This window comes from Triturus cristatus, chromosome 2_1 (genome assembly GCF_964204655.1).
Source record: "Triturus cristatus chromosome 2_1, aTriCri1.1, whole genome shotgun sequence".
Classification (NCBI taxonomy): Eukaryota; Metazoa; Chordata; class Amphibia; order Caudata; family Salamandridae; genus Triturus; species Triturus cristatus.
The window spans coordinates 795,068,065-795,093,887 of record NC_140581.1 but is presented as its reverse complement, the minus strand read 5'-3'; the positions used below and the strand labels follow the sequence as shown (position 1 = coordinate 795,093,887).

The 25,823-nt window shown below is 44.3% G+C and overlaps 1 protein-coding gene across 4 annotated transcripts in view; it reads left to right on the top strand.

Annotated features, from left to right (window-relative positions):
* SECISBP2 (SECIS binding protein 2) overlaps positions 1-25,823 on the top strand; it is a 354,953-nt gene that overhangs the window by 173,766 nt on the left and 155,364 nt on the right. For all 4 annotated transcript variants that reach the window (XM_085632806.1, XM_085632804.1, XM_085632809.1 and 1 more), the window contains one exon: positions 13,975-14,144. In XM_085632806.1, the coding sequence (XP_085488932.1) occupies positions 13,975-14,144 (170 nt within the window). The remainder of the gene's footprint in view (positions 1-13,974; positions 14,145-25,823) is intronic.

Below are 25,823 nucleotides of genomic sequence, written 5' to 3'. Positions count from 1 at the left end.
CTTTAACCCTTCGATTCATGGGTTTTCATATACCTCGGCTGTTCACAAAACGCTCTCATGACTGGATTACACATTTCTCCCCCACAGCTTCATACACAGAGTGTCACACACGTCCATCTTATCCCGGGGTTTGTCAGATCACTCACCAGTCCAATTTAAGCTATGCCTGAAAGTACAATGGGCCCCATGCCAGTAGCGTCTGTCCCCCTGACCCTCAATATCAGGAGATTCTGCGACACGCCATCGCGGACTATCTTCAGTTCAACCTAGACTCATCCCCATCGTGTATAATTCTGTGGGAGGCTCTTAAGCCGTTGATCAGGGGAGTGGATGTAAGTTTCCGTACGGGCAAGAAATGCAAACGATTGGCCCAGTTACTAGAACTAGAAGATCGTCAACGCCAGTTAGAGGCGCAAGTATTAGTATTGTCAGACCCAAGTTCTCGGCGTAATCTCCTACTTACCCAGCAGCAAATCCACCAACTCCTCACAGATGAGGCCAAAGAAGCATTGTTGGCAACACAACACAGGATCTGCCAATGGGGCGATAGGTCCAGCAAAATGCTTCATCGGCTTTGCCAGGCCAAGACAGCCCCTGTTCAGGTACCCCTTCTACGGTAACCAGATGGTACGCTTTGTACCTCCCCAGAGACAGTAGTCCAGGCATTTGCGTCTTTTTACACCACACTTTATCAACAGCAGGAGCTCATATCGGAGACCCTCATTGATGAGTTTCTGTCAGATATTCCCCCCTGTAAGCTCGCCGATCAAGTTAGAGAAACATTAGATGGCCCCATAAATGTGGACGAATTAAGGGCAGCGTTGACTAGCATTCACCTTGGCAAAGCGCCAGGACTGAATTGATTCCCCAGCGATTTTATGCGGCCACACATGACGACGTTGGGCCCACACTTGCTCGAGGCACTACACGAAGCCCATGAGCAGTGCATCCTACCCACAGACTGGCGTCATGCCGAAATCATGGTGTTTCTCAAGCCTGGCCGACCCCCTGAGGACCTAGCTTCGTACCGTCCTATCTCGCTGCTTAATTTTGAGCCTAAGCTCCTGTGGAAGATCCTTGCAAACCTCCTTTGATCGTGCATCCAAGACCTCATTTATCCCGATCAGTCTAGCTTCATGCCACAACGCTCCACTCTGCATAATATTAGGCGAGTCCATAACGCAATTGCGGGAGCCCACAGACTCTGTCGCCCAGCAGCGATACTGCTGGCTGACATAGATAAGGCGATCGATTCTTTGAGCTGGACATACCTCTTCAAACTCTTTCGCGCCATAAATCTTGGCCCATGGTTCATAGCGTATACCCAGCTGTTATATACTGATCTCTCAGCATCTGTTCGGGTTGCAAGATACCTGTCGGCCCCCTTTCCTATGCGTCGAGGCACGAGACAAGGCTGCCCCTTGTCTCCATTGCTTTTTGCCCTGGCCATAGAGCCTCTGGCGGTGTGGGTGCTCCAGGACCCTCTGATCCGGCGGTTTGAATGGACGCAGGAATATTCAGACAGAATCGTGCTTTACGCCAATGATGTTCTCTTCTTTATGACGGACCCGTGGTTCTCGGGACCCCATGTCCTTCAGATACTCTGGATCTTCGGTGAAACCACTGGGTTGAGCACTAATCCATCCAAATCCACACTCTTTCCCATATGCGGGGATCAGAGACGATCGGTCTGGGCATCACAATTATCCATGGCTACAGAGGGCTTTAAATACCTAGGGGTCTTCATATCGCTGTGCGCCTACGGCTTCATGGTCACAAAATATCGCCCTGCTACTCCCTGTGGCCCTCAATGAGACCACAGTATGATACCAGTTGCACCTATCGCTATATGGACCATCCGCTATCTTTAAGATGGTATCCTTACCATGTCTGCTATATCCGTTGCAGAATTTCCCATACAATATTCCTCCTTCATGGTTCATACAACTTAACGCGATTCTGAGTAGGATCCGGGTTGCACTTCATACGTGCACGCAATCAACTTACTGTGGCGGTATTGCAGCGGCAGACGTCTACGCCTATTATTCTGCCTCCCACCTTCTGGTAATTAATGAATGGTGTTATGGGTCTCAGTCAGATCCAGCATAAGCAGTGGACCAGATGGCTATGGCTGGTACCCCCTTACTACATCTCTTGTACAGCCGCGCCTCCCTCGACACCTTCCCCCCAGCTTGCAAGACAGTTATACAAACCTGGAAATGCACAGTTAAATCCATGGGCTGATGGTGAAGACTGACACGCTCCACTCCCCTTTGGCAGGGCACATACCTACGGTCTGTGTCCGCTTTTGATTAGATTTCATAAGTGAGCCCTCATTGGAATCTCCACTCTTGGGGACATCATGCAAGTCACCCCACTTAAGTCCTTTCAACAGTTGCAAACTGACTATAACCTGCATAAATCCCAGTTCCATCGCTACTTGCAATTACGGCATGCCTTAGACCCCCATATTCGTCATTTGGAGACTCTCCCTGAATTCCACCCACTAGACGGCCGCCTGCTGATGGGGAACATTGGGGCTCACAAAATTAAACTAATTTATCCGATGCTTAATACTCACACACAGAACACCATCCATAAAACCAGGGCGGGTGGGAGGCCGATCTGCTGGCTTTGACAAATGATGACTGGACAGAGGCCCTGGCTAGTCCTAGGAATGCGGAGGTGACATTGCGCTATCATCTTATCCAGTTCAAGTACCTCCACCATGTATATTATCTCAGTTATGGAAGATGGGTGTTATTTAGTCCCCCCCAATGCCTTCGCTGCAACAATGATGAGGGCTCCTTCCTCCATACCGTGTGGAGCTGTACAGGGATTCAACCATTCTGGACTCGGGTGACGTCTTGTCTAGGCCAGGTTCTGGCCTGAACCATTCCACTCCACCCCAGATTGATGCTCCTCATTAGCACAGATGAGATTGGGGGGAACCGCTATAAGCAGCACCTCCTTTTCTCGGGCCTCACCCTCGCTAATAGAGCTATTGCACAGAATTGGAAAGCTACATCCCCACCCAGTATAGCGGGGTGGAAGAAGGTAATGGACAGATGTATGGCGGCAGAATTTGTGGTTTTTCAAGCGAGGGGATACCCACAGAAGCACAGGAAAATGTGGTCCCTCTGGGCAACATACAGAGGCATTGATTTACCCGTACTATCACATCCAGACTCTCACAATCCTATTGAACGATTGGTGGTGGGTATATAACCACTTGTATAGTCTGACGACATTGACTCTTTACAGACTGGTTTTTGTTATGAATACGCAATTACAATTCCTTGGGGGTGCTCAGTGTAGTTTGTTATACTTCTGGTCTGATGTTCTGCAGGCCAAGTGGTTTTTGAATATTACAACTAGGTACTATATGTCCTATATAATATATGTACTGTCTCTGCAGGGCTCTGTCCTCTCTGTACCTTTCAAAATTAATAAAATTTGTTGTGAAAAAAAAAAAACATCAGACCTACAAAGTCCTCTTATTCCTGTTCAGGTTTGAGCAGCATAGCTTTCTAGGGTCAACAGAACCCCTTCCCCTTTGAAGTTTGAAACAAACATTTTTTAAGAGCAGGCAGTGGCCCCACGGACCTCTGCCTACTCTTAAAAAAGGAAACTTAAGCGTTTCATTTAATTTTTTTAAACAAAAAGAAAAGACTGCTTTATTAAAAAGCAATCACAGACATGGTGATCTGTTGACCCCAGCAGGCCACCCTCCATGTGATAGCTGCATTTCATATTGGATCGCAAATTGCTACCTACCTCATTAGTGTTCATGAGGTAGGTCAATATGCAAGCCATTAGGAATCGCTATGTAACACTGTACGTATTTTTACATGGGGAATTGCGATTTCCTATTTGCGATTCGATAAGAAATGCAATAGGAAATCGCTATCCCTAAATTCTGTACATATGGTCCTAGATTCCTAGGCCTGTTATTTGATGTATTCAGCAGTAACAAGAATCCTATTTACGACAAACATTTCTCTTGGCTTGTACACAAAGTATCCTTCCAAAGTCTAGACTAATTATCACTGCTGATCAGATGGTATCACTACATATTCTGCTTTGGGAAACACCGCCATGATGCCAAGTGCAAGTAGAGGTTAACTTTTATCCCATGTTTGGAAACTTCGATAAGTAAAAAATAGATCTTCCAAGGTTTATTTTTCAGTATTTCACTGACCGGGTTGCAGATGTATAACCTTGTGCGCCCCAAGCACCTCTCCCAAAAGCAGAGAACAATTACGGTGGACTGTACATATTTAAGTGGGTAGGACTGGTAGCTTGCAGATCTTTCTGCACTATTAATGACTACCTCCAGACATAATTCTGTGCAAAGCCTTGCATGATTGGACTGTGTCCACTCTAAATTGTGTGTAGGAGTGCAGATTATCACTCAGCATTACTAATGCTGTAGTATTTCACTACAGCATTCCAAACAAGGCATCCTGTCCAGACAATATCTTGAAACACCCGGCAGCAATGCCAAACTCAGTCATTCATAATCTCCGTAATTAATTTATTGTGCTTTCGTACTTCTAGAATTTCAACAAAGGAAAACATCCCTTATATGCATATGAAGTCTGAAAGCTAAAAAATAGATTTCATAGTTAAAATAATAAAAGAGTTTCCCTTAAAATTGCAGCAGTTGGGATCAAACGTACACTGATGGTTCTCAAACATCCATTTGCTTTTACAGGTCACAGAATCCTGCACTTTCATTCAGTTTATACTTATACAATACCAGTGTCTTTAGAGTAGGTGAAATTATTTTCTGTTAGCAGAATTGACCCTTCCCACCTTTTAGTGATCAGTCTAATCAGTTTTGCCTATCATCACACATGAATTTGCTTGCACTGTCACTAAACTTAAAACAGTGGCCAGGAAAGCTAGCTTACACAAATAGAGGACATAAAGTTCCAGATTCCACTACTGACCTAGCTAATCAGTTGATAATCTCTTATTTAATTAATCAGTATTAGTATACTGATGGACAATACTCATTATATTAATCTCCTTAATAAGTAATCACATCTAGAATACTTCAGTCTTAACTGAGAAGCCTGATCATATTTGAAGATGCGTGGGCAAGTGAGTTGCCCCCTCTCTCTAGTTGTTACTAGTGGCTTTCTAGAAACCCTACTTCTCCTGGCCATATAAACTGAAACATGTTCCATTAGAGACAAAGTGAGTACTTGTTATATGCCTGTATCAGAAAGCCCTCGGAAAAATATAGCAATGCTAAAAAGTTTAATCTTAATAGCTGCTAACCCACTAACTGCAAACTAAATATATGTTTCCATTTTTCTGTTCTTTTCAAATGCTATGAACACTTTTGGATTGTTGACTTCATGTAGTGACGGTATTAGTAGTCTCCCTTGTTATCATGATTCCTGGATAAGGTCTTTCAAGTCTTCCTATCCTTGACTACTTTTTCACCTCCTTATTTTCAACCTTGAATATATCTTCTAGAATTCGAGATAGTCGTATTTTTTCTAATAATTGTCAAATAAAAAAGCATCACAATCAAAAGAAACAAAAAAGAGAAAATTGTCATCTGCAGAGTGTTTCTTAGGTTGATAGTATTTCCATTAATAGGGAACATATATATTATTAAATTGATACTATGTACAAAATTACACGACGATACAGTAAAGGTTACTGTTACAGTAATAATTCTGTCACACTGGCTGACCCTTAAACAAGTAGTACTGATTGCATTCTAATCTGGAGTATATAGAGATTGAAAAACATTTTATGATTCCTTATTAAGTTACGCGATTTGTCTAGCTAATCAATCCATTTATGTACCACTGATATGGGCTTTTGCTCATTTGTGACAGTCTCTTCAGCCAAGACAAAGTTAAAAAGATCCCTCAATTTCTCGTCAAAGGTCCTTGCCCTACTATTCAAACTGCATGTATTCAGCGAGCAATGTCTTAAATAATAAAAGAGCATTGCAGTTAATCTCCCCACTACTGTCTTTCTTCGTACCTTGGAGCAATCCCAACCCACAGGTATTAGTGGTACATAAGGCCATGGACTTTTGTAAAACATATACAAATTATAATTAGTGACTTTCTGACATATCAAGTAACCCCTAGAATATATAGAGATGGTCATATTTGCATTCGCTAAACAAGGCAAATATTAGAATAGTAATTTTTACCCCTACACTATCCAACACTTACCCTACTGTTGCACTCACTGGAGTTAGAATAGTAATTAATACCCCTACACTATCCAACACTTACCTTAAATGCGATGTAATGGTATGCATTGTAATGGTATAATGCGATGTAATTGAATGCATTGTAAAGGTAGTTTCTAAAAATGCGATGTAGTGGCATGCGATGTGAAAGAATGCGTTGTAAAGGATGTTGTGATGTAAAAACTGCGTTGTAAAGGCATGCGTTGTAAATGTATGCGTTGTAACATAATACATTCCTTGTGCAGATTTCAACCAAAAATACTTATAGCAGAAAAAGACCAAAAGTTACTAAAACAAAAAAGGACTATAGAAGTTTATGCACAGTGGCAGACTCTTTGCAATGGTTAATTTGTCAGGTGTTGAAAAGGACACAGATGCTGCATATTGTGTCTTTTCCTTTGTATATTTTAATTCTCCTTTGCTCCATAAATCTGAAAGAGACAGTTAGTTGTAGATTCCTTACGTTTTGAATTGACCCCAGGCGTCAGTCTGGATCCAGAGATTTTTCTTTAGCAGTACCCCTGCGCGTCAGTAGGTGGTGTTGGTCAACTCTGCATCCGTCGCCGGCGTTGTGGTCACCGGGATGACGTCGTGGTGCCTACTTAGACACCGTCCATGTGCGCTGACGTCAATTCTTTCTTTATCCGCACCAGCCTAGCGCGGATCTGGAGAGAGCTACCCTTTAGCCATTTTTTGGCTAGCTTTTTTTTACTTTTTCGAGTTTTCGACTGCTGGTGTGTGAGGGATGTCCCTACTTTGGACCGGCTTCAAGCCCTGCGGCGCCTGTCACAAGATGATGTCTGTGACAGATCTGCACCTCGTGTGCTTGTAGTGTCTGGAGCACGACCACAACCGAAACTCGCGCTCCGACTGCTGAGCCATGAACCCGAAGACTTTGCGGGAGCTGTCCCGAAAGTTGCTGGAAGCCCGGCGGTCGGCTCCACGTCGTTCCCCGTCTTTTTTGAGAGAAAGGTCTCGAGGCCGTTCGCAGAGCCCCCACACCTCCTCGCACTCCAAGTTGTCGAGGTCATCGGCTAAGTCCAAACACAAGAAGAAGGCGAAGAAGCACAAGTGCTCTTCACCTTCTCCCCGTTGGTCGGCTGACGCAACGCGGGATTCGGAACGTCGTCGCTCAAAGGCTCCATCTCCATTGCCTGATTCAGGGACGACTCCTGCCCAACGTAGACAGTTTTACGAGGCCTTACACCTTGTTTTTGGGTAGCCCGACTCTGCCGGCGTGCCATCGGACTCCACGGGGCAGGTGGGGGGTCCTGGGCCTTCGATGCCGGTGACTCTGGCCCCAGCAGGCCCCCGCGGAGCCATGCCTGGATCCGGATCGATGCCAGTCAGTCTTACTCGACCTTCCCCGGCGCCGATCCCGACGACTACGCTCCCAGCGTCAGCTGTGCCCCTGGCCGAAGCCGTCCCCATCCTCATCCCCGATTTGGAGCCGGGCTGACTTCGGAACCAACGCCGGAGGGTACATTTGTTCCTCCGTTCATCCCTGGTGTTCCCTACTGGCCAGAGCGTGGTGATGAGGACTGCAAGGGGTCGCTGAACCCTTTAACTGACCAGCTGGAAGAACCGGACTGGTGAGAGGACCTGGGTGATGCCAGTGGTCTGGACACTTCTCCAGACACTGGTGTGCTTTCTCCTCCTACTGTGGCTATGGAGGATGGAGCGTCCTATTCTGTGGTGGTGAGAAGGGCAGCCGAGGTTTTGGACCTTGAGTTCCCTTCAGTGGCAATCAGGACTAACCTCCTGATAGAGGTGCTCCAGCCTGCGGCTTTCTCTTTTGGTGTTCAATGAGGCCCTCACTGATGTCCTCCTGGGCACCTGGTCCAAGCTCAGCACAGGGGCTCCGGTGGAGAGGACAATTGCCCACTGCCACCACCCGACCCCGGGCGACCCAGTATTGCTGATCCAACACCCTTCCCCTGAGAGCTTGGTGGTCCTAGCCTCTTATTTAAAAAGCACATTCCCTTCTGCCCCTCAAGATAGGGAATCCAAGAAGCTAGGCCATCTTGGGAAGCGTATGTTCTCTTCCTCCAGCTTGGCACTGTGGTCGGTGAATGCTCCTTGGTCCACTACTCCCATACCATCTGGGATACGGTCGCATAGGTGCCGCCTCAGTGCCCGGGGGAGGCCTGGGCCGTTCTCTCCCAGGCAGTGGGGGATGGGAGAGACGCAGCCAAATTCACCATCAGATGTGGACTGGATACCATGGACTCACTGGGCAGAACGAATGCCACGTTGGTAGCCCCTAGACACTATGCCTGTTGAAAACATCTGGCTTTTCAGGGATGTCCAGTCAACGTTGATGGACATGCCGTTTGATGGCCAAAGTCTTTTTGGCAATAAAGTAATCTCTGCGCTGGAGCGCTTTAAAGATTCTAGGGTTTGGGACAGATCTTTGGGCCTCACTGCGCTTTCTCACCCACTCCAGTCTGCTTTTCATCCCTTTTGTGGTTACAGAAGGGGCACCCAACCACGTCCGGCCCAGTCTAGCCACCGGTTCACGCAAGCTGCCCAGGCTCTGTGTGGCCGCGGGCGTGGGACCCAGCGATTTCGCAGGTCTAGGAGCCAACGGGCGGGTCAGGCAACCCCCCCCCCCCTCCCTTCTCCTTCTTCCATGCCACTGTCTTTCGTTCGCATGTCGGAGGATCATTAGGCACTTCTCCGCCAGGATGTCTCAGCTCTCTTGGCCAAGGGAGCTATAGAGAGGATCCCTGCGCCAGAAGTAAGACTTGGTTGCTATTCCCACTACTTTCTGGTGCCCAAGAAGGATAAAGGCCTGCGTCCTATTCTAGAACTCCGGACCCTCAATCGCTTCCTCTGAAAGAAGAAGTTCAAAATGCTCATGTTGGCTCAGGTTCCTGTCTGCCCTCGACCCTGGAGAACTGTATAGTGGCGTTGGACTCGCAGGAAGCCTATTTCCTAATTCCCGTCTTGCCATCCCACAGACGCTATCTACGGTTCACGGTGGGCCACGAGCACTTTCAGTTCACCGTGCTACCCTTTGGCCTTACCAGTGCCCCTCGGGTGTTCACAAAGGTGATTGCGGTGGTCGCAGCTCATCTGCGCAGATCAGGGGTTCCAGTCTACCCCTATCCCAACGACTGGCTGCTGAAGGCAGGCTCGCGCAGGCCGTCGTCTCCTACCTCTACACTACAGCAGACCTCCTGCACTTGCTGGGGTTCACTATATAAATGTGCCAAAGTCACACCGATTCCCTCTCATACGCTCCCTTTCTTCAGAGCTGTTCTTTACACAGTGCAGTTTCGGGCCTATCCTCCCCAGCTGCGAGTCCGGGATATTCGGGCTATGATCCTGATGTTTCAGCCTCTATCCCGGATTTCGCTGAGAATGACTCTGAGGCTGCTGGGCGTCATGGCCTCCGGCATCCTGCTGGTGGATCATGCCAGATGGCATACGCTGGCTCTGCAGTGGGACCTGAAGTTCCAGTGGGTGCAGCATCAGGGGAATCTTTCCAACTACTTTCAGATCTCAGAGGGAACTGCACCACAACTGCAGTGGCAGCCAACGAATCAAGCTTGAGTCAGAGGGGGATCTATCTACCTTCCCCAACCAGATCTAACAGTGGTGACAGATGCATTGATCCTCGGATGGGACGGCCATCTGGAAGAGGCGAATATCAGAGGCGTTTTGTCTCCAACGGAGTCTGAACTCAATATCAACCTGCTGGAGCTCCTGGCGAGCTGTCTAGCACTGAAAGCATTATTTACTTCTCTCAAAGGGAAAGTGGTGCAGGTATTCACATACAATACCATATGGTCCTGCAACAAACTGGGCGTGGTGGGGTGTGGACCCTCTGTCAGGAGGTTCTTCGTCTCTTGACAGGGCTGGAGCATCAGGGCATGACCCTGGTGGTTCAACACCTGGTGGGTTCTCTGAATGCCAGGGCAAATGAACTCAGCCGCCGGTGCTTGGTCGAACACAAATGGCTTCTTCTTTCAGAGGTGGTGCAAGGTCTCTTTCAGGGTTGGGGAGAGCCTTGGTTAGATCTGTTCGCCACCGAAGAAAACGGGCAATGTCAGTAGTATTGCGCATTGGAGTTTCCAAGGCAGCACTCGTTCAGCGACGCTTTTCATCGCGAGTGGAACTGCTGCCTCCTGGACGCCTTTCTGCCTGTACCACTTCTGTCTCAAGTGCTCAAGGAGATCAAGCGCGACCGGGCCCAAGTTATTCTTATGGCTGTGGACTGGGCATGAAGAGTCTGGTACCCTGAGCTTCTGAGCATGGACATCGATCCTCATATCAGATTTCCCCTTCGGGAGGATCTTCTTTCACAGCAGCAGGGGACGGTTCTCCACCCGAACCTGTCCAGTCTCCACCTCCTTGCGTGGAGATTGACCGGCAACAGTTGACGGCTTTCGACCTTCCTCCCGAAGCCTGTAATGTCACCTTGGCAGCCAGGCCTCCCTCTACTAAATCGGAATATGCCTGTAAATGCAACAAGTTTGTGGCATGGTTCACAGCAAGGCTGTGGATCCCCTTTCTGCCCCTCTTTGAGAGGTCCTTTTGTATGTACTTACTTTGGCCAAGAAGGGCTCTGCTCTGGGCACTCTCAAATGTTATCTTGCAGCTATCTCTGCTTTTCTTCGGTTGCCAGATCAGCCATCCTTGTTAAAGTCTCCAATTGTTAACCGGTCCTTAAAGGGCATTACTCATCTGTTTCCTCCATCTGCCTTCATAATGACTTGAATCTTGTTTTCACATACCTTATCTGTTCTCCCTTCGAGCCTCTTCATAACTGTCCTCTCAGGCTCCTCACTCTCAAAACTGTCTTCCTTGTGGCCATCACGTCTGCTCGCAGGGTGAGTGAGCTTCAAACTCTGTCTTCCGAGCCCCCTTTCTTCTCTGTACATCCAGATAAAGTGGTGCTTCGAACCAGGCCTTTCTTTCTTCGTAAAGTGGTTACACTATTTCATTTAGGACAATCTATCACTTTTCTCACCTTTTTCCCACCTCCGCACCCTTCCAAGGAGGAAGGAGAAACTCCACCGTCTTGGCCCTAATCGATCGCTGTCTTTCTACTTTGACCACACCAAAGATTTCCAGGTGGATGATCAACTCTTTATTGGATATGTGGTTGTTCAAAAACATACCATCTCTCGATGGGTTGTCCTTTGCATTAAGATCTGCTATGCTTTAGTGAAGAAGGATCTTCCAGTGGGGTTGAGTGCTCCTTCCACTAGGGCTACGGTAGCAGCTACTGCATTGGCATGCTGATTCCCACTCCTTGATATCTGCCAGGTGGCAATGTGGGCGTCTCTGCACACATTTACTAGACATTTCTGCCTGGACAGCCAAGTCCAGAGGGATGGCTATTTTGCCCGTTCAGTCCTCCAGGACTTTCTCATCTAAACTTGGTTCGCAGACCCTCCTCCGGTGATGGTATTGCTGGGGTATCTATTCAGAAGGTAAGAAATCTCCAACTAACTGTCTCTTTCAGATGAACAAGTTACTTACCTTCAGTAACAATGCATCTGTAAGAGACATAGGTTAGTTGTAGATTCCTTACCGCCCCACCCATCCTCCCCGCTCTGCGAACTGACTTCTAGGGATAGGGATTCCCATACAGGGCCCTAGTTTTGGCGCACCAGTGGTCAGTGTCTTGCATGGCTCTGCACTATTGACATGAAAAGTCTTGTCAGAACTGATGTCAACGTGCATGGGGGACGTCTAAGTAGGCACTGCAGCGTCATCCTGGCGACCACGAAGCTGAAGACAGATGCAGAGTCGACAAACACGCAGGGGACCTGCTAAAGAAAAATCTCTGGGTCCAGACTGACGCCTCGGGGGACATTCAAAAGGTAAGGAATCTAGAACTAACCTATGTCTCTTACAGATACATCATACCAAAGGTAAGTAACTTGTTCTTTCGGCATCTCTGGTCATACGTAATCATTGAGATTAACCTTAGATGGTGGTACAAAGAGGCCGTCCTTTTTATTATTTGGATAAGCCTTCTAGTATTACTACATATCTGCTGAGTCTAATAAAAGCCTGTGTGTTCAATGGGGAAAATTGCCTCCTGTCTGGTGATGAGAATCGTTATATTAAACTTAGTAGTGCTAGTGGATGGGATGCAGATCAGAGCACTAGGTCATTCCCTGGTTTTGGAATGACAGAAATAGTTTCTTGCTTCACAGCCTGTGTAATTGAACCTTTTATGCAAAAAAGACCTTGTGTAATCTTTTTAGGAATCCTGAGAGGGCCGATAACAGGAGTTAGAAGCTCCCTTGCCAGTAAAAGCCTACAGACTCTGTGTATTTCACACAGAAGCTAGTTGTAGTAAGCAGCAGACATCCGGGTGAAATACCGGATATGTAACGAGCATTAACTAGGGAAATCAGGATTGGCATTAGTGATTCTTCTAATAATTCCTAATTTCTAAGGGACTCTCAAGGTCCTACTTGTAATATACTTTAGTTCTGTTCTCCAGAAATACCTGTAATCCCTGTATTGGCAATTCTGGGAGGGTTAATGGGGAGGCAAGAAATCAGAATCACCAGGTACTGCACCAGGGCAATCCGAATAGGGCAAATGACATTGAATACCTTGTTAAATGTTGAAGTAGGATGGGCCTTTGAAGGTAAATGGAGTGAGGTACATATTTGGTTTTATGCCTAGATGACCTCAAACTTCATCCTGCATTCTCAGGGCATCCAACTCTTTGCAGTGTTTGCGGTGGATTGCTAGCAAGGTCTATCCTTTGGACGTAATGCTCTTGAAATTTGTGGCCAGTCATGGAGTTCCCCTACAACTCAAGTACCTTGAATTCTTTCTAAATCCTATGTCTCTTTTATAATCATTTACTTAATATGTTGCTAGTAACTGGTGAGCTTTTTTACTCCTTCTGTTAACTTTTAGCTATAACATGATAGTTTGCTATATTCATGAAACACCTTCTGAGTTATCTTGTAACCTGTGCAAAGTTTTCTATAGTCACTGCCTGATTGTTCTTCTTTAGCTTTCTAAACCTTTGACTCTGCCTCAAGACAGCCTGTGTTTTTCCTGGATGTTTCTTAAAGGTAGCTGATAATGCTGTCTATGCGTTTCTCAAGTTACTGTTTTGACGTCCTAAAGAGTCACTCACTGATTTCCCCCTCCTTCACTGTTGTTCATAAACTATTCATACATTACAAACTTTACTTCAGAATAGAAGAGTAACTCCTTGAAGATCTGTTCATTAGCCATCCCCTCATTTTCAAGTATGTCTAACATGGTTGTGAACGGGACATGATCAGAAATCACTATATTCTCTGACTGAATTTGACCTTTATCTTCATGTGGAGAGCAGAAACATTGGATGTGACACTCATCTGAGCCTCTTTGTAAGGTTACACTGTGCCACTGCATGACTCTCATCTACTAGAGTGGTACACTTCTGCTAGGTCAGTCCCACACTGAGGGATCTAGACTTATTACCCAATTCCTGGTAGCTCAACTCGTTTTTACCTACTTAAGTGGAGTTCATCTCATCATCAGAATTGGTTCAACATCCAAAGCATTTGCAAGTTATTTAATTTGTAACATCATTGCATAGATGCCTTAGATTACAGAATTTGACCTCCAGTGATCATGCTCTTTATATCCAGGCAATAGCCATTCCCTGATAGACTACATTTTTTATAAGAATTTGTAGTAACGTCAGAAGATATCATTGGCGGCTTTCCTTAAAAAAGAACAAGAAAATGTGATTTTATTTTTTATTTCAGTTGGCAGTGCCATCCCGGTACATTCCAAAGAATCTGTTCCTGTGGTGAAACATAATCAGTTGAAGCAGGGAACATCTCCTCATAACCCTTTGGACTCAAGTGCACCTCTTGTCAAAAAAGGCAAGCAGAGAGAAGTACCAAAGGCAAAGAAACCATCATCTTTGAAAAAGGTAATGCAAGTAATATTTACTTTAAAGAAAAATTAAAGTATACCATTCCAACCTGTGTAGCACCTGAACAAAAACTTTTTTCTGCCATATAAAATTCTATCCTTCTAGCCTTTCTGCAGCTCACATATTGCTTCGCTTTCTAAATGCTCTTGTGTTTTGAGATTTCATTATAATACCGGAGGTTACATTATGCAATAACTTTTATTGCTGCCCAGACATGCAGCCCTTTAAAATGTAACAAATACATCATAAATAAAAACATTCCAAACAGCATAACACAGCGCCACGGTAACCAACTATCTTCCTCTTAGAGCTGCGAAAGGTAAGAAACTGTAGGTTGAACTTCTTTCAAAATAAACTGCACTATGAACTTTACAAGGAAGCAGAATCTGAAAGAGAGGAGAGAATGCAAATAATACTTGATTCCAGATATGACAAATAGATTAAAGACAATATGGGATTAAAAAAGTGTATAATAGTAAGAATGAACATTCTTGATAACAAGCATCTCTTAAGAAACACCCACCAGGGAGTGGTGGGAGAGATAATGTCAGCCTCCGTTGTCTTTAATGAAATCAAGATTATCTCTGTATGATAATTGGAGAATCGTCATTTCATTACAAGACCGGAGGCTACATTATGCAAGTTTAAAGCTTTTCAATGCTACATGCTCTACAGGTTTAAGATAAAATTTAACAAAAGTGGAAGCATTTGACCAATCTGCTGCTTTAAGAATATCTGAAAGGGATCCTCCACCCCAGAATATTTTACTGGCCATAGCGCCACAGGAAGAGTGTGCGCCGAATTTGGATAAATCTATACCTGCTTCTAACATCACTGTCCTGACCCATCTCGAAATTGTAGCAGAAGAGACTGCCTTATAGGGTTTGACAAAGGAAATCAGTAGTTGGCTTTCATTGCTAGGTCTAAAAACAATCATTTTCTGTTCATACAGCTTCATACAACTTACTGCACATAGTTTGGGGTAATCTAAAAAATAAGGGTAGAAAATGTTCTCAGACATGGTCTTGGTCCTTTTCCATATTTGGAACAACACTCCATCCGGGGAATAAATCCTGTTACATATCTCTAACGCCTTAACATCAGACACTCTTCCAAAATATATTAAGCAAAGTAGTGTAGCTAGCTTAATGGATAACTGTTTCCTTGTAAGGAAGCAGTTATCTGGCCAGGAAGTAAAAAGGTCGAACATAAGGTTTACTTTCCATAAAGAGTTATATTTGGGCTTAGGGGGACGTTTAAGTCTAATTCCTTTCATCACTCTACAAATTAAGGGATCGGTACAGATAGAAAGATAATTTAACAAGGAATGCCCTGCAGAAGTTGCTGATCTGTAACAATTTACTGTTCTATAACATAGCCCTGAATTGAAAAGGTCCGCTAAGTAGTCTGCTACCTCTACTACAGGTGCGTCCATGGGATCCATATCCCGTTCCAGGCACTAACTACACCATTTTTTCCATGCACTAGTGTATCTTCTCCTTGTTCCCGGAGCCCATGACTCATCCAGTAGGCTTTTAGCCTCTCCTGAAAGGCCCGAGTATCTTCTTGAACCCCTGAAATCCTCCAGGCAAGAAGGTTCATGTTTCCTTCTAAGAGAAGAGGCCCTGAAGGAGATCCAAACTCCCTGGGATAAGGCGTGGAATTTCTTTCGCCAATTCCATCACACCTGGAAACCATATTTGAGAATTCCAGAAAAGAGTAATTAGAACAATGCGGCAACGCTCCATTCGAACTTTCAAGAGAACTCTCTGGATTAGTGCAAAGGGAGGGAAGGCATAGCAACTCAGTATGTTCCAAGATTGGAGAAGAGCGTCCACTGCAAACGCTAGGGGATCTGGTATCCAACTGAAGTACTGATTTATCTGGAAAGTCAGTCTGCTGGCAAAAAGATCTATCTCAAAGGGGCCCCATAGGTTTTGAATTCTCTGGAAGACTAAAGGATTCAGTTTCCAATCGCCTGAGTCTCTTAGGAACCTTGAATTCCAGTCTGCCCTTGTGTTTAGATGGCCCGGGATGAATTCTGCTCTCAGAATTATTTTCTGACTCCAGCAGAAGTACCAAATCTTCTTTGCTAGATCTGCCAGAATCCTTGACCTTGCTCCTCCCAAGCGGTTGATGTAGGAGACGGCCGTAAAATTGTCCAGTTTAATTAGAACTACACTGTTTTTTAGAACTGACTTGAAGCTCATTAAGGCGTTCAAGCTCGCCAACATCTCTAAACAATTTATGTGTTAAGGAAGTTCTTCTTGGGACCATTTCCCCCCGTTTCTATCTTTCCTAGTCTGGCACCCGAGACTAAGTTGCTCACATCGGATTCCAGAATGTGTTCCAGAGTATTTCCAAATATTGCTTACCCGTTCCAACTGTCTAGGTTGTTCCGCCACCATAGGAGGTCCTCTCGAGCCTCCAGAGACAGGGGAACGCTGTCTGAGTACCAAAGACCTTTCTTCAGCCCTAAAGATTTTAGTCTCTGTAGGGTCCTGTAGTGAAGGGGACCTGGTGAAATTGCTTGAATGGATGAGGATAAGAGCCCTACTACTCTTGCTAGTTCCCTCAAGCTCACTGTGTCTTTGGATAAAACATAAGAAACTTCCTTCTTTATCTTTGATAATTTCTTCAAGGGGATTTGCAATTGGGCCGAGGATGTGTTTACCTGGAAACCTTGGAATTCTAGGTTTTGCGAAGGGGTCATAACAGATTTCTCTATGTTGATGATGAAACCTAAACTCTCTAGAAGGTCCACAGTCCATTTCATGTGAATTAGCAGTTCTTCCTGGCTTTGAGACATCAGTAAAATGTCGTTCAGGTAGATAATCAGACAAACTCCTCTTCTCCTCAGAGAGGCAACCACTGGTCTCAGTACCTTGGTGAAGCACCAAGGTGCTGATGAGAGGCCGAAGGGGAGACAACGAAATTGGTAGGATACACCTCTCCATACAAACCTTATGTATTTTTGAGATTCCGGATCCATAGGGATAGTAAAATATGCGTTTTTGAGGTCCAGTTTTATGAGCCAATCTTTCACTTTGAGGATGTCCCTCAGAAGATGGATACCCTCCATCTTGAAGTGTCTGTAGACAAGGAAGGTGTTTAGAATATTTAGATTTATTACGGGACGCCAACCCTTGTCTTTTTTCTTGAAGAGAAAAATTGTACTCACAAAGCCCAGGCCAGTCTTTGAGACCGTGTAAATCGCCCCTGTGGATAGCATCTGACTCACTTCTGCTTCCACCAGAGCAGATTGTTCGTGGTCCAGGGTAAGTTCCCTGGGTTGAAAGATCTGGTAAGGAGTCGTAATAAAGTCTATTTTGAAGCCTTTTACCGTTTCGAATACCCAAGCATCGTTGGTAATTGATGACCAATTCTGGTTGAAAAGAGAGAGCCTTCCCCCTACCTTTGGGAGGGAAGAACCAGGAGAAAGGTTCCTTACCTTGATGTCCTTGGCCTAGGAATCTGCCCCGGTTGCCTCCGCCTCGTGTGCGACTGTTGCAGCCCCTCTGAGGGAAGAAGGTATTGTTCCTGCAGAAGTATCTTCCAAATCCGCGTTAGTTCTGTTGATAGAAGGAGGACCTATTGTATCCACGGCTGGCAGCCGGTCCTGCCCTGTCAGCCGTTCCAAAAACTCTACCGCTTGTTCATTGACGCTTGTATAACACCTTTGATCCCTCTATTGAAACGTTCTACGGTGCCATTCCCGCTTGGATTATATAGCGCCGTGGTTTTATGCTTCACTCTACACCTCTCAAAATAATCTTTAGCCATGTTGGACAAAAATTGTACTCCATTGTCCGTCAATACACAAACAGGTAAACCTTCCATTACAAAAACATTATCCAAAAATGTAAGGACAGTATGTGTGTCTACCTTCTCCACAAATTTAACAATGGGCCATTTAGTAAAAAGGTCAATGGCTACCAATCCAAATTCCTTTAATTCACCAACAGGTCCAAAAATATCAACCGCTACAGTGTCCCAAGGAAGATTAGGAATCAAGGTCTTTAATGATTTGTCTGCTGAGCAGCAAACAGGACATCCTTTAATAAAATTCTCAATATCTTTATTAACCCCCGGCCACCAAAACACCCCTTTCACTACCAATTTTGTCCTGACAACACCAAAATGTCCTTCATGACATAACTGCAATACCCTTTTCCGTAATGTTTTAGGGGGAACGAATCTGTCTCCTCTCAATAACAAATCTTTGTCAAGAGACAATTCCATGCGTACCTCCCAGTAAGCTTTCAAACATCCTGTGATGTTTCCTTTCTGTGGCCATCCTTTACAAATGTAACCAGACACTTTCTCCAAATCCTCATCTTTACGCTGTTCTTCCGCCCATTCATTCTTACTAATGGCGGGTACAGCTGAATCCTGTATGAACACTACACTAAAATTTCCCCATGGATCATCAACGCACTCTTCTATTGGAATGGGTACCCTGGATAAACAATCCGCCACTACATTGTCTCTGCCCGGTACATAAACCATCTTATACTCCTTCATCCTCATAGATATCCTGGCTAATCTGGCAGAGGCTACTGCAGTTCCCTCACTTGAAAGAATACGAACTAGAGGTCGGTGATCCGTGCGAATGATTACAGGCTTTCCCCACACAAAGGCACGAAAATGTTCCAAGGCCCATGCGCAAGCCAGTGCTTCTCTTTCTATAATTGGGTATTTGCTTTCTGCAGGGTATAGCGCTCTAGAGGCAAACAAAATTATTTTACCTTCTTTTCCTTTTTGTGAAAGGACAGCACCCAAACCCTTGTCACTCGCATCCATGGTTAATAAACATTCTAAATTAGGGTCAAAGCTAGCTAAAGCATTCACACTTTGTAAGTCCACTTTAATCTGTGAAAATTCTCTCTCACACTCTTTAGACCACTCAAATTTTGCATTCTTCTGTAGTAGAGATCGAATATTGTACACTTTGGATGTAAAATTATTTATAAATTTTGCGCAATATTCTGCCATTCCCAGAAACGACCATATTTCCTCCTTAGAAGTGGGAGCAGGTGACCTCATGATGATCTCTACAAGCAAAGGCTTTGGCCTAACTCCCTCCTCGCTTATAATGTGGCCTAAGTACGAGACACTCCTTTGTCCAAAATTACATTTTGTCAGTTCAACGGTTAAGCCTGCTGACTGCAATGTTCCAAGTACCTGGTGTAACCTGGAATCATGTTCATCTTTGTTGGCAGCAGCAATCAAGATATCATCCTGGAAAAAACAAACCCCCTCCATTTCCCCAAACAGTCTGTGCATGAATCGCTGAAAAACAGCTGCGGCCGATGCAAGCCCAAACGGCATATGCCTAAACTGGTAGCACCCGAATAATAGCCGTAAGACTTCTCGATTCTGGCTCCAACACAACGTGATAAGCGGCGGAGAGGTCAATGGTAGAAAACCACGTCGCCCCTCTCAAAGAAGACACCATTTCATTTATTTTAGGCAATGGGAACTTCTCAGTCACAATATTGTTGTTCAGATGGCGCAAATTAATGCACAAACAAATTTTTCCGTTGGGTTTACGGGCAACCACGACCGGAGAAATCCATTCAGACGTTTCAATCTCTTCAATGACCCCATTTGATAACAAACCTTGTATTTCCTTTTTGACCTCATCCCTAATTAACATAGGAATAGGTCTTACCTTGTGAACTTTTGGTTCTGCACTACCTTTAAGAACAATTCTGTGCTCAAATCCTTTAAGTGTTCCCAATTCTTGCCCAAACACTTTAGGACATTTTTTACTCAACACATCTCCCAACTTGCTGCTTTCATCCATAATAAGTACTTTTTCCTCACTGTTGGGATCCAGTATTATGTGTAAATGTTTCTGGTCAAACCAGCCCAGAACAGATGGCCCCACTTTAGCCACATACAATTTTCTTCTGGTAGATCTTCCTTTAAAAAGAAAAGTGAGCCATCTGAATCCCAACATGTCAATCCTCTCTCCAGTATAACTTACCGGATTCACATCGGAAACATTCAACTGATCTCCAATCTAATCATCAAATTTCCTCTTCCATACATCTCCGTTTATAATAGTGTAAGAAGACCCTGAATCTGCGTAAACATTTACGGTCACCCCCCCCTAAAGACAACTCACATTTGGGTTTACCTTCCATAGAATCATCCTTAATATTCAAGATTAAATTTCCTCTCACATTCTTCACACAACTTTCATCCCCATCAAAATCTTCATTGTTACACTCCTCTTCATTCCAAATACATTTCACATTGCTGCGCCTACGGCACATTTAGCTAAAATGGCCTAAAAGACCACAAATGACACATTTCTTTCTTAAGGCTGGGCACAGTTTGCTAAAAGCTAAATGTTCTTTACTATCACATCGATAGCATCTTCTATCGTCAGCTTTCTTATCTCCTCCCTGGTTCCTTTACGGTTAATTTGTCCATCTTCCTTGAGTTTGTTGAGAATGGCTCTTAACTGTACTCTGTATTTTAAACACGGCTCCAGGTGTTTTTTCTGACTCTTTCTCTGCTTCTTTAATTACAGTCGCGCATCTACCTGACATTTCAGATTTTCTCATTATTGCCAAAACATCATCCAGTGGTGCATCCCCATTCACCCATAAACTGTCCTGTATAGGTGAATTATTATTATGCATGACTAATTGGTCCCGTATCAAATCATCATGAAGATTATCAAATTTGCAGTCAATAGCCAATTTTTTTAAGTCATCAAGCCACTCATCTACCGTTTTATCCTTAGTTTGCTTTCTTTGAAAGAATCTGTGCCTTATTACCCCTATGCACACTTTCGGAGCAAAATACCTGTCCATATCCTTGAGAGTGTTTTCAAAAATATCTAAATTTGCATCAGAAATCTTAGGCATCCAGGAATGAGTTTTTAATCCTACTGGGCCTAAAGAATGGAGGAGTATCCTTTTCTTCTGTTCTAGTTTCATTGTCCCTGCCTCATCAATTGCGCATATGTAATTTACAAAATATTCTTTCCGCTCCACCCACTTAATGCTAGGCTGTGAACCAGTAGCCCCGAAAGGGTGTAGAGCACTAATAGAGACATTTTGTTGCGCCATACTTTCTTCTACAATGTCAATATTATGATCCCCTTCTTCCATAAATAGTAATAACTTTTTAACTATGCGCAATGAGTAACAGAATTCCTTTTAAAATAATATTAAAATTGCTCCATAAAGATGTTCTTGTGTCCCGACAGTCTCACCTGTTTCTTTTTTCCGTTACAATTAATCTCCGATTAAATCCGTAAGTAGTAAAATCCACTTTTAAAAAAAAAATTATTCACAGAGCTCCGGTGAGTACTCGCACCTTACTATGGAAATTTTCCCTTAAAAATGGCCGCTACGCAAGGTCACGCAGCGTGACCTTGCGCAATGATGTAATCACGTCTTTGCATACTGCGCATACTCACTGACGTATTCAAAGATCCAGACCGCATCCACGTCAGAAGCTCAGCACAGTGCTCGCGTCTGGAACTTCGCCGCTGCTCGAAAAATGCAGCCAATGGCAATTTCCAACGGCCTCAATTTCCAGCTCCGCAAGGTAACAAGCTCCTCTCACCTCTTAAATAACTACAGATTTCACTTCCGTAATCGTTTCCACTCCGAGCATTCCTTGACATGCAGTTTTCCATCAAAAACACTACGTTGTACATCCACACGACGTCCAGTAGTTTTAAGAAATTTCCGAGAATTCCCAAAATAAATTAGATGTAAAACTCCAGTTTCCCCCGTCGCCAATTGAAGTGATGAAAAGATGCAGTATATCTTGAATACCTTTAATGGCAATATATTAAGTAAATACGAAGAAACAAGCGAGCGCCAGGAAACACAGCTAAACGGTCCCAAGGCACAGCTACCAACTGAACCGGTGGACTGGAATCTCAATACCTAACATACATTCTAAAGCTCGTTCAGTCACGAGTCTTAAAGGTACAATGTAACATATGATATTATATGTAAACAAAAAGTAAATCACAATATAACACTCTGGATCTAGGTTGGGAGTCATGCCTGCCTTATTGTCCAAGAAAGGTCTAGGGCATTCGGACCTCTTCAAATTTCGTGAATCCCTCTCAAGGGGCTTCCTAATCCAAGCTTTAATAAATTTAGCTACGTGGTCCAAGGGCCACCAATCAGATCCTCTAGGATGAGTGATCTTGGAAGGGTTAAACATCTCTATCCCAGATGGGTCCTTAATGGAATCGGAGTTGTTGGGTTGCCCTAATTTCTCGTCAAGGAGGTAATCATCAAATTTTTCTAGAGGATCGAAAATGTACGTCATCATCAGTAATTTTTTTTTATGCATATTTCTTTTAATGCAAACTCCAAGCAGCCACTTAGAAGCAATACATCATATAGTGAAACAGATCTAGAATAGAAACTTCCAGATGTACAATAGCAATGCACATAGGATAGTCTGCCTCTTTTAAATGCAAGGTAATAAGGCAAGTCTTCTTCTGTGCAGAATTTTCTTTGATTTTTTTTTTTGGTGTATTCCAAACGGATAGAAATAATGGCCTCATCATCAATGTCGATTGGGGACAAGTAGTCGTCATCATCAGTAGGGGTGATGTCTCTTGTGTCGCGGAAGACACCTGGTCTCTGTGTGCCGCCAAGGACACCTGTACTCTTTGCGCCATGAAAGTCGCTCATTCTCTTTGTGCCTCTCGGGTCACCTGGTCCGTCTGTAGCGCACAGGCTACCAATGGATAAAACTCAGTCACTAGTAGCGCGCAGGCTACCATGAGGCTCAAGGTGTTTAGACTTTTTTAAGACCTTACCTCCTTTTTTAGGGAGTGGGTCCTCTTCTCCAGAAGAAATTGCTGTTTCTTCCTCAGGAATATCTATTTTCCTCTTTGTAAGTGCAGCCTCTACTGCCTCCTTTAATGAGGATTTTAGCTGTCTCTCAAAGAGATTAATAAGTCAGTTCTCTGTGAGGGAAGTCTCACTATTCAACTCTGTGTTGTTTGAGATTTTCATATATCTTTGTGTTTATGACAAAACAAAGGCTTCAAGAGGCCTACCAGACAGCAGAATAAATGTGAGTAGTTTAATACATGTTTAGACCAAGATTGCATTGAAAACAATATATAGACAGACTATAGACTGTTGTTGGAAACAGTCTTTTTGGCCGAAAAGCAGGGTATGGGTTATCGATTGCACATAGTGGCTAATGTTCACATAAAGTTGTAAGTAGTTGAGATACTATTTTTCTTCATGAAGGAATCTTCATTATTATTCATCAGCGTGGAATATCTACCTGTGTGCTGCATCTCGGAGCATTTTCCTTAAAAAAATGTTTATTCCAAACTATACATTTGAAGCAATTCATGTCTAAAAGGAAAAATATAAGCATTTTTTGGTTTCTAAGTCGAATTAGACTTAAAAACTAACAACTCATTTATATTAATGCTTCAGCTGCCCTTGCAACATGCACACATACATGTTGATGTGCATGTGTCATCACAATGATGTCAGACATTTATCAGAAAGAACAGAGGGGCATTCCCTAGCCTCTCCCAGGTCCTTCCCCAGGATCAAGCCAGTGGAGGGACTAAATGCAGCTTTCATTGCTTCCAGTTCCTCCCTTTCCATGCCTTATGGCCCGATCCTGATTTCCTGTTGGTAGAGAAGAAAAAAGGTGAGAGAAAGAGTGGCAGGAGCAGTCCCCTCCATCCTTCCAAGCATCAATCTCACTACACCAACATAAGGAATGAAACAGGAAATTAGAATGTGGTATCCTGCTGCCCAGCCAGAATGATTGCGTGAGAGAATGTTGGGATGTGGAATGCTGGAGTGCCTGAGTCAGTTGGTGTATGGGCTGAGCAGCAGGGAGGCTGCTCCTAGTGGGGCTCTTATTCTTCTTTTCCATGTAACCTGCTAATCAGTAAATCTTCATGGAAAATTACTTGGACTCAACTTCTTTCAGTATACTACATTTTGGTACTAGGAGTGGGGTGTCTACAATCTGAAAAGAAGAGGCTGAAGAAACAAGAACCCACAATCAAGCTAAAAGATTCTCTTTTAAAAACGTATGAGGAGCACTTCAATTTAACTGGCACCAACGAGCCCCACCAGTGACCTTCCATCGCTCGCCCACAAGTCAGCCGTGCCAGTTACAATTTATGTCTACCTGCTCCTCCTGCCTACTACCTGCCTGCAGTGCCTGCCAGTTCCTGCTGCTTGCCAGTTCCACTGCCGGTCAGTTCCTGCCGTCAGACTACTTGCTGCCTTGCTTCCTCAGACTTTCTGTAACCTGCATCTTTACAGCGAGTGCCGTGTAAAGTGGAAACCTCCTTCTACACGTACCCTCAAGTCTCTTTCAACTTTATTTGGGACTCTGCTGCATGCCTTCTGATCTTGCTGTCTCCCTGACCTGCTGTCTGCCAGTTCCTATGTTAATCCTTGCTGAAGTTACTGTGAGCCCAGAACGGGGGAAGAAAATCTGAACCAGTACAAGCCCTTATCTTAATCCAAGTTTTAAATTCCAGCGAGGGAAGATTGAAACCGGAGAAAGAGACCCAGAACCGGAGATTGAGGTTGTGATCCGGTTAGTGTTTCACAAGCTTTAACATTAGAGGAGGCTGATCACTTTTCTACAAATCGGCGTAAATTAGTGGTTATTTCTGCCACCTACTGGAGGTTATTTTATTGGCACCCCAGAGTTAACAAAGTCATCGGCACATGCGATCGTCCAGTTCTTTTATTTGCATCGGAAGTTATCATGCCGGTATTTTGTGAGTATTTTCATTCTTTTATAACTTGCACATTGCCTCTTTGTGTGTACCTCCTCTGTGTCAGTTCAACTGCTGCCATACATTAAAACAAGCATTGAAAATGCAACAGGTCTCGCCTTTGGTTAAGTTAAAGCCATTTGCTTTGCTAATGGTATTGTATAGCAAAGCAAATGGCTTTAACTTAATAAAAGGCGAGTCCTACTGCATTTTTAATGCTTGTTTAAATATAGTGCCGTATGTCTTCAGTTGCACATCGCACTTCCTTCTGCGTGAGTATAGGACTGCCGTCTAAACTTGCCCGTCGAATATCTTTTCAAAACATTGAGCGGGGAATGTGTGAGACATAAATAACTCTCCTGCAGGAGTGACACACGAGTGGTGAAGCTGGATTGGACTGGAATCCAGGGAAAATAAATGCATTTAATAGCGCTGTCACATTGTACTGCAACTCAAAGTCTATTTGGAAAATCAAAAATACAGCAACTCTGCGGCGTTAGGCGGCTACAGATTCAATGCTGACTCTCAATCTTTGTGTGGAAATTAATGCCCAGTGCACAGTCCATGAAACCTGCAGCTGCCGGTGTGCTCTCTAAATATCACAAACAGGGGTTTAAGTGGAATGAACAAACTGGGGTGGGGGGGTCTCTCAAAGTGGCGTGGCCGATGTAATTATGGGAGTGGCTTAAAACGCCTAAGCTTAAAATCTGTGCATAGCATAGTGAGCGGCCGACTGGTATTTCGCTGTTTCTGTCATTGCACACAGATATATAATACAACAAATAACATTACACCTACAACAAGCCAGGACTATTGGCTTTGTCTGTGGTTGTTAGTTGCGTAAGATAAATAAGCAACAGCTATGTCTTTGGTGGGAGCTGAGGGCACAAACTGGCAGTTGAAACCAACCT